We start from the raw sequence: 19154 nt of genomic DNA on the forward strand, positions 1-19154 counted from the left end.
AAACGCACTTGTCTATCTTTTACACATTTTCCACATACCACTACCAATCTGAAAGTTAATAAGCGATACATTTAGTATTATGAATGAGATAAGAAATTGTAAGTATGATGCCATCTACAGTCACATGATTGCAACTGCATTCATCTACTTCCTACTTCTATTTAGAAATGAAAAACAAAAATCAGATATTCAACTGATGTGGTCCAATGTCGTATATGTTTTCCCATATGTCTGTTTACCCATTAGTCTCTTTTTGAGGTTTTTGAGGTCTTACTGTCTGGTGGTTATTTCAAGTCTCATACTCAAAGAAACAGGAAGTGTGGAACAATACATGAGATCAGCAGTGTCTCCAGAGACAGCCCTCCATTGTAGGCTATTACGTACACAACTACAGTGTAATTGACTGTTGTCATTTCTAACAGCGTTCATTTAGGTTCAACTTAATCACAGACAAGGTTTAGAGTAATCCAAGACTAGGCCTTGGTTATAATAAAATATTTAAGTAGTTGTTACAGACAAAACTTAAAAAAACGTTACTGGTGTGTATCTTGAGACAAAGCAATGTCACTTATACATGTTAAGATTTGTCAGTACAAGGTGTTTTTAAATTAAGGCACCTTAAACATGCATTTTAGTCTGGGACTAGAATATCCTGTCCAGTAGATTGCCCCATGGAGTGATTAAAATGTCAAAAAGTTTCCCAATTTCCATAAATACACCCTACATTTTGAGCCAGAACTAAAAATGTCTTAAAGATGTCAAATAAATCTTTGGTGTCCCCAGAGTACATATGCAAATGCAAATGAGCTGATCTCTGCACTAAATGGCAGTGCTGTGTTTGGATAATGCAGATTAAGGGGCAGTATTATCCCCTTCTGACATCACAAGGGGAGCCAAATTTCAAGAGAATGGTTTACCAAAACTAAGTTACTGGGTTGGTCCTCTTCACATTTGCTAGGTTGATAGAAGCACTGGGGACCCAATTATAGCACTTAAACAACATGGAAAAAGTCTGATTTTCATGATATGTCCCCTTTAAAGGGTACCGTCCTAGTAACAGCTTAAAGGAATAGTCAATTTTCTTAAAAGAAAAATCCAGATAATTTACTCACCACCATGTCATCCAAAATTTTGATGTCTTTCTTTGTTCTGTCGAGAAGAAATTATGTCTTTTGAGGAAAACATTGCAGGATTTTTCTCATTTTAATGGACTTTAATGGACACCAACAATTAACACTTAACTCAACACGTAACAGTTTTTTTTTCAACGGAGTTTTAAAGGACTATAAACGATCCCAAACGAGGCTTAAGGGTCTTATCTAGCGAAACGATTTTAATTTTTGACAAGAAAAATAACAAATAAACACTTTTAAACCACAATTTCTCGTCTAGATCCGGTCCAGCGCGACCTAACGTCAATGCGTAGTGACGTATGGAGGTCACGTGTTACATATATAAAACGCACATTTGCCGACCATTGTAAACAATAAACTGACACAAAGACATTAATTAGTATCATTCCACATACAACAACGTCGGAACGGTCCTCTTCCAACACACTTGTAAACACTGGGGCGGAGTTTCACGTTCGTCCTCTGTGACCTCTTGACGTCATGACGTATTGCGTGAGGTCACGCTGACGCTTTCAGGACTGGATCTAGACGAGAAACTGTGGTTTAAAAGTGTTTATTTGTTATTTTTCTTGTCAAAAATGAAAATCGTTTTGCTAGATAATACCCTTATGCCTCGTTTGGGATAGTTTATAGTCCTTTGAAAAATCCTGCAATGTTTTTCTCAAAAAACATAATTTCTTCTCGACTGAACAAAGAAAGACATCAACATTTTGGATGACACGGTGGTGAGTAAATTATCTGGATTTTTCTTTTAAGAAAATGGACTATTCCTTTAAATATCATTTTGTATGAGAGCGTATGGAAGAATAAGTACTTAAACAGAAGGTTAACCAACTTAAGACTCAGAGGAAAATCTTTTTTCTCATTTATATTTAATAGTGTGTACAAATAGACAATCAGATTGCAACTATAATTATTAAATCATAAGCTAATGTCACACTGTATCTGCATGTGTGCACAGTTTTCTTTCTTTTAATTTTCTTCGTGGCATCTACAGAACTGCTGTCACAAATGAAGAACAGGCTCTTCAGTCAGGAATGATTTTTCTGTGTTTTTAGCATCTGTAATGTATAAAAATGATTGTTAAGTGTTGTTAATTGTTCCATAAGTTGTTATTTGTTCCAAAGTGTGGAGAAAGCATCCATGACATTTATTTTACTTTACACTCCTCTAACCCTTGTTTTGCACTATTCTTCTTGCCAAGTCAGTCACTGTTACTTGAACAGTCAGCTGTATCATCAGCTTCAGTCTGTTCTATCCAGCTTTGTCTTTGTGCCTATTGATAAAGACAAGATTGATAATCGATATTATTACTGTATAATTGCTTAATGTTATAACCAATGCTAAACTTTAACATTATTATAACTTTTGTCTTAACCATTAAATACAGAAAATGTAAACAGATTTTGTCTCATCTGGAAACAATGACTTTAAAACTGTAATTTCCATTATAATATGAATATAAAATGCTTTCATACAAGCACTTGGAAATTTTTTTTTTTTTCAAACAAAATATGATTTCTCCTAAAATTAAAGGATTAGTTCACCCCAAAATCAAAATGATGTCATCATTTACTTACCCTTATGTAGGAAAAGCAAATACTAAGTCAATGAGTACCGTCAACTTACCAACATTTATCAAAATATCTTCTTATGGGTACAACAGAATAAAAAAACTCATACAGGTTTCGGGTGAGTAAGTGATGACAGAATTTTTATTTTTGGGTGAACTATCCCTTTAAGGGCTGTGTCAATACTTTGCAGTCACGACCATTAAGCAATAATATAATTACAGATGAGCCTTGCCTTGGATTATAAATTACTTTTTTCTTCTTTTATGAGTATAGAAAAACAAAGTACGCACTAAGATAGCCTACAAGAAATGTGACAATACATAATATAGCCTTAAAAGAGAGAAACATTTCTATTGTCATTCTTTTAATAAATGTTAAAAGAATGGAACCAGTTTGAGGCTATATCACAAAACCTAGTAAGCTGCTTAACGAGTCAATAACAACCCAAACATTATGTCTAAGTATGCAGGTTTTGAGTGCTGATATGCCACATCCACTAGCTGCTGCTCTCGTCACGGCTGGTCGCCATATTAAAACTGAGCGAATCCGCGAACGGACGGACCTCTCTCGGGTTCGCGAAGGGGCCTTTCTCCAAAATAACTCCAAATTTACACCTCTCTTTACCCCGTTCACCCCAGGAATCATTTATGCATCTGACTGAGTAGGGCGTAGTGTTCTCAGACAGGAGTTGTCTGGGAGGGAGGGTTTGTTTTAGTGTTTAAGAGATGAGTACTCTGAGCCAGCGGAGCTCTGGCCTGGTGCAGAGACGCACCGAGGCTTCGCGCAGCGCCGCGGCCGCAGACAGAGAGCGCGGATCCGGCGACGAGGACTACGATTCACGCCGCGGGGACGAGCCGGACGACGATGACAGCGGGGACTCGAAGGAAACCAGACTGACCCTGATGGAGGAAGTGCTGCTCCTGGGGTTAAAGGACCGTGAGGTTGTTGTTGTTTTGCTTATTTTGTAAGAGATTGTCGGTAGTCGATGCTATCTCTCAGAACGGTCGAACCTCTTGCAGATAAAATTAAAGAGCATCCTATTGTACCTATATAGTTTTTAAAGACTCGTGTTTTGTGTTTGGATGTGATACAGGGTCACGTTAAGTTAGCTGTTAGCTTCGACTGCAGTTGTAAGTTCACGAGAATTGCTTTAATAAACGAAGAAATACATTTAACTGTTTAATTTGTACTGTAGCATAAGCTGTCACGTAGACGTTTCGTGCACAAACCAAGCTTTAAAAGACAGCGATGTACACGACAGCTTTTGAACCCCCTGTCTTTTTAACACACGATGATGTCCTAGCCTAGGATATTAAATGAGACACCCACTTAACTTGAGTGTTCTTGTGAATTCAAGATTTGTATGTCACATACAAAAGTCATATGCAAATACAACCTGTGAAATGTAGGTCTGATATGTTTGTTTAGACCGTGCAAGTATTATTATTATTTTTTATTAAATAAAACAGACAGTAAAGTGAAAACAGGAAAAACAAATATGATAGGATGCATTGAGTACCTTCAACTGTGTTCTTACTATCATTTATCGAAATACCTTCTTCATCTTTTATCACAATACTTCCATATAATATTTGTTTTTCTACCATGGAAGTCAATGGTTACAACCAAGCTGTGTGCTTCCCATTATTTATCAAAATATCTTCTGGTGTGGGTGGGTTGTGTCCATATTAAGGAGTCTAATGGCCTGAGGAAAAAGCTCTTCTTAAGCCTCTCTGTTTTGTAGCTCAGTTGGTAGAGCATTGTATTAGCAGCAGTGCAAAGGTGTTGTTTAATTTTCAGCAAGCAACACATACTGAAACATACAGATAATGCTAAACATGCAGGAATGTGTAGGCATGTCCTCAAAGGCCAAAGCTCTTCAATGTTTATCTTCATTCCAAAGCAAACATACCTGAACCTGCCTACCAAGAATCGCAGATAGTTTGTGTTTTTATATGGTTGGAGATAAACTGTCTAGGACCGTGTTTCTCAAACTTTTTAACGTGCGGCCCTCCGTGTGTACGGAGCTTTCCTTCGTGCCCCCCAAAGAAAAGTTTTGACACATGTGTTCTAAAACGCAACATTTTAAGTAAACAAAACATTTTAAATTGTACAAAGTAGTGCTGTATTTTAGTAGCCTTATTTTTTTTAGGTTTAATTACACAGAATTTTTGATAAATTTATTTATTTTATAAAATGTCATAAAACTGGGTCCCCCCTGGCACCATCTCGCGGCCCCCAGTTTGAGAACCACTGGTCTAGGACAGTGTCCCTTTATGTGGAAGATTGGACACAAAGCAGCATTATGATCAAGACAATCTTGTGGCAGCTTTTATAAGGTGTTATAAATTCATACATCCTCCTCTTTCAATTCTTTTCCTGTAAGGACAGGTTATGGATACTTTTATTCAACCAAAATAGGTAAGAGTTAAAATTATATATTTTGCATCATCCTTGACCACACTTGAACAAGAGTTTGGTCGTTCTGGGGGAAACTATATAATAAATATGTAAACTAACAAGGCAAAGAAAAGCACCCCTATTTCTAATCGAGCAATGCCCTGCTCCAACTGTATTGATTGGCATTTGCTTAGAGTTTATGGGCAGTCAACCCACGGTACTATGCTTTATTGTTGTCCACTGTAAAGACCCTATGCCCATTTATGAAGAACTGCGTGCTGTCAAGTTGGTTCTTCTGAAATGATTAAAAAATGGCTATACTGGAAGTGTCAGGATATCTTGGGTAATGTTGCTTTGCCTATAGCACTCAATTGTTGTGTCACTGGTTCATTGGAGTTCATTGGTTATTTGCATAGGATTGACATGTCATCATGTACAGTCCACCACACCGACTACTGATGTTTATGTTCCATTTGTTACCTATCTGCATGAAAAGTAGCAAGAAATATAAATAAAAGTAATTAAGTACCCATCCCAGTAGATTTGCATTTGCTTATGTTGCCACATACTTAACGACTTAAAATATTGTGCAACACCCAATTCTGAAGTACAAATATTCTGTGTATGTACATCAATTATATGTGAGTGTCATCAAACCTGTCAAATATCATGTTACACCCAGAAGGCAGATATAGGGAGTTGTGTTTTCGCTGGAGAAAAATGTTCCTAAAATGTGCTTGATTGTCTTTTTTTGACCAATTTTTTGTACTTTAATATTAAAGTCGAACCTGTGTACCTGTATGGACACATACGACAAGCATGTTTGGCTATCCCAGTGAAAACAACTCCCAATGCTTCCAACTTCACAGTGTGGAGGTGCCGTTTTCTATTTCAAAATCCAAAATGCTATACTTTCGTCATGCTAAAATGGAAACTGTCCCTTCCCTAATGTGTTGCAACTGCAACGAAGAGCACAGTTGTGCACAAATGTCATTAAACGTGACTCATCCTACCAGTTGCTGTAACCAAACTTACGTAAAGTATTAAACGTTTGATAATTCCAAGATGGTAACTTTGTTGCACATCTGTCATTTGAACCATGGATGTTTAACTTTATGTAAGCAATAAGGTATGAGAGGCTGTGCTGTATCGTGAATAAGTAACGGCTGAAGGGCTTTGCGAGGCACGATGCCTCAAGTACCTTATTGCTTTTATAAAACGGTTACCACACAGTATTAAAGTAAAAAATATATATAACTGCAACTTTCATGAAGTTAAATCAATAAAAAGCATTCTTTCCACTAGAAAAAATAGTCCCTGACCATGAACAAAAATGTGTTCCAATGTGTAATATGCATGAAATGAAGTTTATTTAACTAAGTTCGGGAGGAGGTGCCTATAAATGGCAGTCCCTCACCTCTGTCCCGTGACAGATTTTTTGCAGCATCCCTCCTCCACCCCATCACCTCACTCTCATCCAGATTCATTTATCACAATTAAAGAGGGGGGAGTACTCTGGGTTCAGGCTAAAATTCCAAGCTCGGAGCCCTCTCCTCGGACAGCATGCCAAATATGCTTTATCTCATTCCCTATCGATTACATGTTAATGCGAACTCGTGAAAGCTCAAATAAAAACAACAAAGCGATACGTGTGGTTGCTAAGGGTGTAGTGATATATAGAACTGTTGGGTGAAGCAGTCATAGCCGTGTTTTATCGTGAATAAAGCACACCTATTGACCAATCAGAATCAAGGATTGGAACTAACCATTTTATAAAGTTGATAATGTCACATAGTTGGTGAAGTACTATTTAATCTGTTCAGATCGATTTAATATCAGATTATTGCTGTAAATAGCGTACAAAGCATCTGAAGACTGCTTTTTTAGTGTTTTGGTTCTATGTTGTTTTTATTTAAAAATATTTCAATTATTTGCAAGTTTCCTCTTACGTCACTCTTCTCTGGGATTCCCCAGGGTCTTAAAGCAAGTCGATTTTTGTGAGTTAAAATGTATTTGTCTCAGAAATTAAATGATGCTTTAACCTGGCCTACGGTTTATTTGATTATGCTTCATCTTAAAGATGTTTAATTGCAGCATTGGTGTGTTTGACTTTGGGGCAAAATCATTTGACTGACACCTGACTTATAGATATTTTTCAGTTTCTGTTCAAATCTCTTCATCAGAATCTTCACCATAATCTAGCATTAATCAAAAGCTTATTTAACTCAAACAATACAAGACAAACTGCTATTTTACAATTTACTGAGAAAACGGATCACAAAAAATTTAGCCTTGAGTACTCTTGGGTTTTCCCATGCGCTCGTCTTTATATGCAGAGCGTTTCTTATGTTTCCAGCCCTTAAAAGAGACCAGTTGTTTTACAGTGGTGCCCCCTGGTCCGGGAGGCTGGACCTTCACAAAGCAAGCCTTGTTACTGATGGAGAGACCCATCGCTTACTTTCACCGCTAAACATGACACTGCAGATAAAAATTCAGTATAGCAGTCATTCTTGTCAAGAGTTTTTACACAAAACAAACTCTTTTTTTTGTCTTTTATAGATCTCTTTATGTATACGTTTTAGCTACACTGAATCTCAGAAGTACTCCAAAAGGGAATATATATTGACTTCCTTTCTGTTTGTTTTTTGCAAGGGCTACACCTCCTTCTGGAATGACAGCATTTCATCGGGCCTTCGAGGCAGCATGCTTATTGAGTTGGCTTTACGGGGAAGGTTACAGCTGGAGGCCTGTGGTATGAGGAGGAGAAGCCTGCTTGTCAGGAAGGTAAGACCTGTTAGGTATTCAGCAGCTGATCATATGATATTAATAAGATGGCAGACTCTTGCATTAACGGCGCCAAGGTCATGGGTTCGAACACAGAGAACATGCATACTGATAAAAAAAATCCTTGTAATGCAATGTAAATGCATAAATGTACAAATTATTTTTTTGCAAATTATTATTATTTTTCTTTGGGTTTCAAAAATGCTCTTCAGAAACCTACGGATGACCTCACGGACACTATGTCCTTCTTTTATATGCCCTATATGTACAGAGCTTCATCTCCGCTGCCAAAACTTCACAATGATACACTCCTGCACTACACTGATCTGCATACGGCCTCAAAGTACCGCAAGAGTAATTCTCGATCTGTGCTTTTAAATTACTCTCATGTGAATGTCATGCGCTGATTGGCAATTGTCACAGTAATAATAATAATAAATAAAATATTATAATTATTAGGGACACATTTAAAATACACAATGGCCAAGGGCTTGAGGTCCCACAGCAACCCACACCCCGTGCATGCCACTGTCCTTAAGGGATGCTTACTAAAAAAAAAAAACGTAATCAACTTACATGTGGCTCTTAATGATTTATGATTTTAGTTTGGGTAAATGCAGAGCATATTTTTGTTGTCGTTACACGTGAAGTACAGTTTCTGCCACAAGAGGGAGCCCTTTCATATTCATTGTGTGTCAAGAGTAAATTTTCTGTGGTTAGTGTTGGCTGCTGTGAGTGAGTTTTTATTAAAATGGGCTTTGATGTAACCCTGGAAAATGCATTATTTTAAAAACGAGTTAAAGCTCTCATTCCCTTGATGTATTTGTTAGTTTTATGCTGTAGGCTGTTTAATAGGTTGAGTGACGTCTCACATTTTTTTCGCTAGGTTTTATGCAAGTCTGACGCTCCAACAGGGGACGTGCTGTTAGACGAGGCTCTGAAACACATAAAAGACACCCAGCCGCCCGAGACTGTGCAAAGCTGGATTGACTTACTCAGTGGTTAGTTCTTTAGAAATCATTCAACTCATGTATTTTTTTTTCTTAACTTAGTATTGTTCTGTTTTTTAAGAACATCATATGTCCATTAAAGGGACACTTCACTTTTTTTTTAAATGTGTTAATTTTCCAGCTCCCCTAGAGTTAAAGGAATAGTCTACCCTTTTGCCATATTAAACTATGTTATTACCTCAACTTAGAAGAATTAATACATATCTATCTGTTTTCAATGCGTGCACTGTACAGCGCGTCGTGAATGTGTTAGCATTTAGCCTAGCCCCATTCATTCCTGTGGTACCAAACAGGGAAGCCACCAAACACTTCCGTGTTTTCCCTATTTAAAGACTGTTACATGAGGAGTTATATCAGTAAGTATGGTGCCACAAAATAAAACTTTTTTTTGGTACCATAGGAATGAATGGGGCTAGGCTAAATGCTAACACATTCATAACGCGCTGTACAGTGCACGCATTGGAAAAAGATGGGTATGTATTTATATTTTAGACAGAGATCGGCTGAATGGATTCAAAACCGGTAAAAATCAAATGTTTAACTCTAGGGGAGCTGGAAAGTGAGCATATTTTCAAATAAAGTGGAGTGTCCCTTTAAAGTGATTATTTTCCATCTTTAAAGTGTTGATCTACTTTAAACACTTGTACTTAGTAATTATATATATATTACATTGCTTTCATCACAGTAGCTCAGTGGGTAGCTCCCTGTTTTGAGCCCCGGCTGGGTCAGGTGGCCTTTTTGTCTGCGAAGTTTGGATGTTCTCCCTGTGTTCGCATGGGTTTACCCTGGGTATTCCGGTTTTACCCCACAGGCCAAAAACTTGCAAATTAGGTGAATTGGAGATACCAAATTGCCCCTCGCCAACCTGTTTACGGATTACTTGTGTGGATCAACTTGCCATGAACATAGCCATAGATGCTGGAATGGCGTGAAGAATAAATAATGAAAGATTGAAAGATATTAAACTGAATGTATTACATAAAATTTTATTTAAACCATTTTTTATATAAACAATTGCTGGCAACATCCTGAATTTAGTTTACTTGGGGGATATCAAGAATGTTTAACTGGATCCAGGCTGATTTCTCGTACCTGCAGTGGCTAGGAGCTCAATTGAAAGGTGGAGTCATAATGAAGAACCAAAGGGTCATAGGCTGAGATCAAAGAGTCTGAGTATGAGCTGCCTTCATGGAGAACGAGTACAAAAATCTGCTCCGAATTATATCGGTGCCGTGGATTACTGCAGGTTGATGAGTAGCAAATGCAGGTCTGCTTTCATCCTGAGATGTCTGTGCTTCTCTTCTAAACGGTCTTGAGGTCCAAACTCAGTTGGTTGTATCGAGTGGACGAGAGACAGGGTTTCTCAATACTTGCTTTTGTTTAAATCTTCTGCAGTTCGGAAGAAAACACATTCAATTAATTGATAATGATTTGTACATGGAAATATTTATCAAGTATTAAAGCAACACTATGTAGTTTTTTTACCTTTAAATAATGTCTCTAAAATTATTTCAGTGATAGAACAACTTTTAACTGGACAAATTGTACTGTTGCTGCAACCTGAGCAGCCTCCTAGCTGCTACAAGCACACTCTGAAAGTGGCGGTAGAGGGTAGGAAACACAGCCCCGCCCCTCCCCCTGCCTGCAGAAGAGTGTTTGATACCAGGCACTGTTGCGCTTTTCAACCACATGGGGGAGCTGTAAGTCATTTTTACATGGAAACTACATAGTGTTGCTTTAAGATGGGAAGTTTTTTTTTTTTTAGATAAGAACCAAATAAACCTATTAAAAAATGATTTTCACTTTACATTGTGCTGCTGTATTCAGAGTGGTGATAAACCTCTCTATAATGTGTTAGGTCTTTGTTTTAAAAGTGTACAAGCAGGGGAAAGCCTTATTTGTTATTACTTGAACTGTTCTTGAGGGTACAATTTTACAAATATACAGCCCTTTTGGGAGCTGTATATCTTAAACCTGACGTTTTTACTGCTGTTGTGGTCATTTTCCTGTCAGCTGTTATTATTTTGTTTGTATGTTTACTGCATTTGTAGCTTTTAGCCATATCGTGTTGTTAAAAAGATCATATGATTTGACAATAAAGAAATGATTAAACGGAGCATCCTAGACAGACTGGGAATGAACATGATTCCTGGCATGCATTTCTGGGTTCATGTGTCATGATAATTGAATTAAAAAATGTGTAAGTATAAGCAGACAGTGCTGAAAATCTTTTATTTATTTTTTGCAGGTGAGACATGGAACCCACTAAAGCTTCATTATCAGCTGCGTAACGTCCGAGAGCGCCTGGCAAAGAACCTGGTGGAGAAAGGCGTCCTCACCACCGAGAAACAAAACTTTCTTCTCTTTGACATGACCACACACCCACTTACCAACAATAATATTAAACAGCGCGTTATTAAGAAGGTGCAAGAGGCCGTGCTGGACAAGTGGGTGAACGACCCTCACCGAATGGACAAGCGTATTCTGGCCCTTATTTTCCTCGCTCATTTCTCCGACGTGCTAGAGAACGCATTCGCCCCGCTGCTGGACGACCAGTACGACCTGGCCATGAAAAGAGTACGACAGCTGCTGGACCTCGAACCTGAGGCTGAAAGCATGAAGGCCAACACAAACGAGCTGTTTTGGGCCGTGGTGGCTGCCTTTATCAAATGAAGCAGGTTCAGTTCTGGTGAACGTGTGTTGTGAAAATGAAACGGTTGGACTGGTAAGAGCAGGTTTTTTGAGAAATGGTGAGAAACCTGGACATTCCTATTCTTGTAGATATCTTGCTTTCCTTCTCCTCTCTGCAGGATTTATCATCGCATTGCTGTCTCTTGTTTCGATAGCACACAGAGTTGTTTTGTCCTTCTATTGTTTATTCAGTTAAATGCAATTAGGAACCTGCTCACCGTAGACTGTTAACACTTACCTATTGCATCACTGGATAAAATGTATTGTTTATTTTCTTGCCTTGACATCTGTGTTGGGTACCTAACAGATTTTACAATCAAAATTTATTTTGCACTAATGTTCAGGCTTCAGTTTCATCCAGAATTGGATCTGATTGTATTTACAATGTGACAAAATATGTGTCCACTTAAGGCAGTACCTGCATATGGTACAGATTTACCAGAAAATAAAGTACACAGTGTATCATATATTTTAAAACGGTTTGCTGTCTTGACTTTTCATATGGATTGCGGAGCTTGAAAAGAAACCAAAAAGGTTGTCGAGGACTAAATCCTGTTCTAATAACAGATGCGTATAGCCCCTTTTCCACCAAGGCAGTTTGAGTGCTGGTTCAAAGCTTATATTCAAATCAGTTTTTTCTTTTTTCGACACCCAAAGCACCAGCTCTGAACCAGGAAAAGTAGTTCTTAAGTAGCAACAAAACACTGCTGGTCTAGAATTAAGAACCGATTGCGTCTGGGGTTTGGAGCAGAGTTACTGTGACACAATACTGCGAGCGTAGCTGCATGCTAAGACTAAAATGTTTCTGTGTAAATGATAAGATATGTATTAACTGTTATTCTCGATTGCAACCTCCATTTCAAAATGATCTCATGGAAAGTTGTGTTATAGTCATGAAAAATTTCATTAATTTATCTGAGCACAAATGTATTTTTTGTCACTTGCACAAATTTCTATAAATAGTTTTCGTGTCTGTGGCACGACTTTCTTTTTCGTGTCATTTTATGTATTGTTTTGTCATTGTTTTTTCCTTTTGTTTACCATTGATGCTTGGGGTTGGGGTTTGAATCACTTTCTGTTACATTTTTACCCCTCGTTCAGACAGCCAGCGATGTTATCGCTGTGTGTCGCCCGTCTCTTTCAATGAGGCGTTTCTAAATCTGCTTGTCATAAACAAATGAGTACCATCCACGCCAGTATCTGACGAGAGAAGGATGACGTGAACTCCACTGCTTTGTTCTCATTGGTAGTCGCTCCCGAAAGTCGCTCGACATTTGCATAAAGTTAAACTTTTCTTAACTTTCTCGTGTCGCTGGACACGCCCATACGGTCGCCAACGGTCACTTTCGCTCGTGTCGCCGGAAGTCGCCAGGTTTCCATTGAAATGAATGAGATTGCGTCGCTCTGCTACTGCTTGTCGTTGGCTGTCTGCATGGGGCGTTAGACATCCTAACCCAAATCTAACCCCAACTCTAGGCGAGAATAGTTTTAAAAGCGGAAGAAAAACATGTAGAAACCAATACGTAAAAGTACATCGTAACCCAAACCCCAAATCTAACCCCAACCCCAAGCGACAATGATTTAAAAATAGAAAAAAAATGAGAAATCGATACATAAAATGACACGAAAAAGAAAGTCGTGCAACAGACACAAAAAACTATAGACATTTGTGTGAGTGACACGAAAAAGACATTCGTTCTCAATGCACAAAATAAAGCAAAATTTTGTGCCACAGACATAAATAAATTAATCCAATTTTTTGTGACTATGACTTTCTGTGAGATCATGTTGTCCGTTTATATAAATTACGTCGTGCTGCACGTACACGTTGGATTCGTAACTCTCTAGCACATAGAAAGGCAAACCGAGTCTTATGGAGCGTACACACCAAACGCAAATTTGACGATTTGTCAATGCAGATATGCGAATAATTGCAAACTCGCGGGGGCCGATGCAAATTGAATTTGCCTCCAAAAGTCTTCACCCAAGTTGAAAATATTCAACTCAAGTTAAAAATTCAAATAACAAGAAGTTAAATCCGCAAGTAATCTAGAGCGAGGAACAGCAAAGGTTCGCCAGTCGAACGAACCCAAACCAGCAAAAGCACTAGCTCTAAACTAGCACCTGGTTCTTGCTGGTGGAAAGGGGTCTTAATACATGCAAAGCGGTGCTAACATTTACCCGAATTGAACACAAAGCAACTTCTGTGCAAACTGGTCGTACAGTAACTTTAGGCTGTCAAAGACCTGACAATTTATTAGCAAGAGGAGTTCGTCTATCTGAAGTGATTATATTATATTTGAACAGAGAGATTGTGGTGTTTTGCGGACTAAAATTCAATTTCTATAGTTTTAGATAACTCTACCATTCAGATTTAGTCTTTTCTGCTTCCAAAAACCTCACAAATGCTTCAAACTCTTATCTCTCAGACTGCACCTATTTACTATCCTGAGGTATAAAACCTTACTAGACACCCTGTTGTGTTGCTAAAAATTGAACTTGTATACTTCAATGTGCCTATGATTGGTTACAGAATGTTTGGCTGTAATGGTGCAATATGTACTGTAGCTCTTTGTTATGTGGCATTAATGGAGCTCAATCCAGAAATCATTATTCTCAATGGTCTTCATACCCATTGTGTGTATATACTTGCCAGAATAAAGGATTTGATTTTAAGAAGCTCCCTGAAAAGAAGTGCATCTGTACGGCACAGTGTTTACTTGAATGCATATTCAATGATTAATAACACTGTAAGAGTTTTATAGTGATGTTTTAACTTTACTCACAACACTCGATGAACCAAGAACTGAAAATTCATATCCTTTAAAATTGTGATTTTTATGTGTAAGAGCAGATTCCTTCATTTCCTTGAATCAGTATATTTTTGATAGTAGATTTTATTATCATTAGAAGCAGAAAGGTAGCTTATTCAGCTGTAAATGAGCAGGGCGGACATCTGTCACTTTTTTTTTGTTTTGTGTGTATACATAGCGCTTACCACATGAGCCAACTCTGTATCAGTCTTCATCATTTTGCTTGGCATGTGCAAGCTAGCTCAAGCATGTCAGTATAAAACTGTCTATTGAGGAAGCCTTTGCTCAAACATCTTATTATGTTTTTGTTTTTTCATTTCATTGCTGTAGCAATGGTTTGGGTAATCCACCAATTGTTTGGAAGAGTCAATATGGGAGTGTCAGGAAAAGTATCTCAGAGTAAATAAAATTTTAAATCACAAGTATAGCTTTTAAGTCACTATAATAGGAGCCCATTGTATATACCTTCTTGCTACAATGAAATAAACTATGTCCTGGAAAGTGCCTCAAACATCGTTTTTTATTTTGTGAAGATTGCAAGTGATCGATAAGATGGAATTCTCATTTAGATAATGTTTCTTTTTTATTTACACTAAATTGCATAACACAATTATATGTTTTAAAGGCTATAGCAATTGCACAAACAGCACTGCTTTAATCTGTCTGTTTCTAAACATGACCCTTTTCTTAATTCATGGTGTTTACACACTCCTTTTCTGGTGCTTTTACTGCTTAAAGTCCATCTTTTATTGGTACTTTTTCCCTTAGCAGTGGAAGTTTGTTTACAAACACTTTATAGACACTCTGGTCTATTCTTGTGTCTGACCTGATGTGCTGTCTGGTGTCTGTAGGCATCTGGCCATCCAGCCAGCTGTTGTGCAAAATTGTCTGCCTACCTGAAAGCATCACCACATTAAAATTTCAGCTGCACATCTCGCAACAGTGAAAGAAAATATAAAGGAACACCTTATTTTCACATAGTTGAAAAATGTTGGTCTGGAATATGACTCAGAGTTACATAAAATCCTGACTTTTCCTTACAGGGAAAGAATTTGAAGGGGAGTATTCTCTCTGTGCTATGTTTAGTGTTGTGTAAGGCTGTGATGACTGATTTAGTGAATAAACCTCATTTGCCGTTTATGAAAAAATTGTTTATTTCATGATAATTTTATATGATTTATTCTGTTCGGTGATTTACATTGAACGTGTGTCCATTTTTTTTCAATTGCACATGCTGATACAAAATCAAGCTCTTCAAAAGGATGCACTTCAACCTCCTCTCTATAACCTACCAACACAAGAAATGTTTTTTCTATTTTGTCAAAGCTGGTATAAATACATTTATTGTCTTCAATTGCTTGATTTCATAGTAAATATCACATTAGATGATGTCAGTTCTGCTGTCATGAAGACCATGTAAAACTTAATGATAAATATGATTGTGTGATTGTTGATCAGCTTGAACTTTCACATAAGTATAACTGCAAAAAATAAAAAAGTAAAACAAACTAGCCCAGGCTCTATTAAGAGATTGTTTTACTAAACTTGGCAATAGGACAAGAAATGCAATTGTCAAAGCAGCGATAAAGAGGTCAGCTGCGAACACAATTGCAACAGGTTTCTGTGATTGCCTGAAATGGGAAAAACTTCTGGATGTTAATCTTATCAGCACTTCAGGGACCAGAAAGGCAAACCTTCATGTCTGCAGTTTGTTTGAAACCATATGACACCTCTTATAAGTATTTTGGAAGAAAATGTTGGTCTGAGCAACATAAAGCAGTGCAAAACATAAAGCAGTGCAAAAAAGACCATCAGTCTTGGTTGCTGCAAAGTATTCTAGCTTTAATTCCAGCAGGAAGAATGACAAAGCTTGTTTCTTCTTAACACGCACCGGCCCGGCGGCGGTCCCTAGGGGGCGTTTTTACGTGTTTTTGTACTTTGTTTAACATCAAATATTCAATCAACAATCATAAACTTTGCATTATTTGAAAGTTTAAACACTCAAAATTCATGTTCTGAGCTTATTTTTGCAATCAATACACTGGTGTGGAAAGGGTTACATGAAATGCAGACGGAACGCATATAAAAATGGGTGTGGGTACTCACATGTCTTGCCATATGGTTCTGATCATCTCTGACAATTCCCAAAAACTTCAACGTACATTGCAATGTAAGGGTCCACTCTTCAAAAAGCATCCCACGTTTTAATCCAAAACAACGAAAAATAGTGATAAATCCAGCAATACCCTCCTTTATTTACATCCGCGCGTCCGCTAAGTATGATCGATCATGTTTATTTTCTATCAAATATCGAGTTTTATCAGTGAAAATCCATCTCTTCCTGCTTCGTTGGACTCTTCCGATAAATATCCCGCCCTATTTTTCTGTTTTGTTCAATCAGATAAGGTTTGACAACTCAAAATGAATCGGGAACACCGATTTGCCCAGACAGATGTCCTTCAGCTAACCATAGGCTTTTGACTGGATTACGCCAAAACAAAGCCAGCCAATGCTTAGCCAGCAAAGTTTTGATGGGCAGGGGTAGTAACCAATCATGAAACGATTACAAGGATTCAACTTACGTCAGTAAAGTGTACTTCTGCGCAAATCTACAGAAGCGCATGGAGAGGAATGCCCACGCCCCCTCCCTGCGCGTTTGTTTGTTTGGGTAGCATAGCAGCCGGCTAGTATGGGGGTAATATGATGCCAATATTATTGAAAATGGACAGAGTAAAAGTCACAAATAGATATTACAACTTGTAAACACAAAACGCAATCTACAAATAGATTAAAAATCCACAAACACAGTCCTTGTGATCCGCAAATGTAAAACAAGATCTACGAATCGTCTTTGTGATCCACAAATATAAAGCATGATTTACAAAAAGAAATCAGTGACTTGTACTTGAAAACCAGAATTTGAATGAATGTAAAGTGACTTCTTTGCAGATGAATATCATTTTCTATTTGTAGATTGTGTCACATTTGTTTTCAGAATTCTGACACTATTGTTTCGTTTTGGTGACAAAATAATGCCATAATCGTTGAAAATGAAGAGACTACAATTTGTAAACACGAAACAAATCTGCAAATAGGTTCCAAAACTGCAAACAAACTCCTCATGATCCGCAAATGTAAAACGAGATCTACAAATATATAAAAATCCACGAACAGACTCTTCATGACATACAAATATAAAATGCGATTTACAAATAGATTTAAAATCCGCAAACCAACTCTTTATGATTCACAAATAGAAATCATCGACTTGTACTTGACAAACAGAATTTAAATGAATGCAAAGTGATTTGTCTGCGCATGAGGGTCATTATTTGTTTGTAGATTGTGTTGCATTTGTTTTCAGAATTTTGGCACAACTGTTTCGCTGTTTTCCATTAAAAAAATCTACAAATGCCCTCCTCACAATTTGCAAACACAGTCTAACTTGTATTTTCCAACCATTGTAAAAAGACATTCTTACACATTCTGTGCAAAGTTCAGCATGCAAGTGTTGAATCTGTGTTTGCAGATCACAGGGCATTCACGAATCCTTCTGCACAAGTCTACAGATCTTTTTGGCACTATCTTTCCGCAGAGTTTGTCACTACGATCCACGCGTGTAGTCAGCCAATCAGGGGTATTGCTTCAAAGTAATGCCACGCCCCCTCAATAAGCTCTTTTCAAAATAAAAGCTGGGCTCACTGCCATTTACCGTTGCCGGTGTTACAGCGCTGAAAGGCGGCCAGACCGCGTTATCGATATTATATTAAGGATATTAAAGCATTTATGTATAGCATGGCAAATATGTAGCATTAACGTGAACTAGAACAACCCCTCGTTTAAGTTATTATCAGTGCCTGACAATTCAGCCGAGGTCATTAAATCGTTAAAAACACTGCATGAAGCGGTTTTATCCTTAAAACATCAGTGTCTCTTCAACGAACATTTGCCGAATGTCAGCGAGCCAGCTGGATGGAGTGGAGCTGCCAAGGTGATGCAGCTAAAATAAAGCAAGCGGGTGCAACGATAATATTGGATGTAACTTGCCGTAATTAACAAAAACATGAGCCTTATTTGACAGCAGCACTAATTGAACTATTTGACCATATGCATTTGATATACATACCGTGACCGGAATGCACTTACAAATCGCGCTGTTATTAGAAACATTTAACTGTTTCCAGACTGAGCATGGAGACAAACAAGCGCAAGCCGTTTATAGAAGCAGCTGCCTGTCAGCGTGTACGGAATGAAGTCAAAACGGTCTCGGTTTTTAGACCGGCAGTCTCCCAGATAGCAAAAATCATCTGGCCCAGATCTGGCCCGGACCATTCATAAGTTCTGTGCCAGATCCGTAAAACGGACCTGGGCCGGTGTCTTTTGGCACAACGGGCCAATACCGGCACGGATCCGTTTTTACACATCCGCACCAGCACTGGGCCACCTCCAGACCAGATGTGTATGCCTTTATGTTAATTTTGCCATGTGTGGGCCAGATCTGGTCCAGCTCTGTTCTGGATCTGGTCCAGCTCTGTTCCGGATCTGGTCCAGTATCACACCATATCTTACCAGCTCATCATTTAGAAACACACCGCACACTTTCTCTCTCTCCTTCAAGCTTCTTTAGCTCACATGCATGATTAAATATCTTGTTTTATGCTACTGATATTTTATTTCTAAAGTGTTTACATGAAAGTCTTAGACAGCAAAAGTTTAATTATTGATCTAGATGGACAGTTACTGTACTTA

At 38.0% G+C, this 19154-nt stretch overlaps 1 protein-coding gene across 1 annotated transcript; it reads left to right on the forward strand.

Moving 5' to 3' along the window:
* The first annotated feature begins 3224 nt into the window (after positions 1-3224).
* Positions 3225-14916, forward strand: golph3a (golgi phosphoprotein 3a). Its single transcript, XM_065267234.2, has 4 exons — positions 3225-3648; positions 7760-7891; positions 8778-8892; positions 11150-14916. Exons 1-4 carry the CDS (start codon positions 3433-3435, stop codon positions 11572-11574), a joined length of 888 nt encoding a protein of 295 aa, XP_065123306.2. The 5' UTR covers positions 3225-3432; the 3' UTR covers positions 11575-14916.
* The last annotated feature ends 4238 nt before the right edge of the window (positions 14917-19154 follow it).

This window comes from Paramisgurnus dabryanus, chromosome 5, assembly GCF_030506205.2.
Source record: "Paramisgurnus dabryanus chromosome 5, PD_genome_1.1, whole genome shotgun sequence".
Lineage (NCBI taxonomy): Eukaryota > Metazoa > Chordata > Actinopteri > Cypriniformes > Cobitidae > Paramisgurnus > Paramisgurnus dabryanus.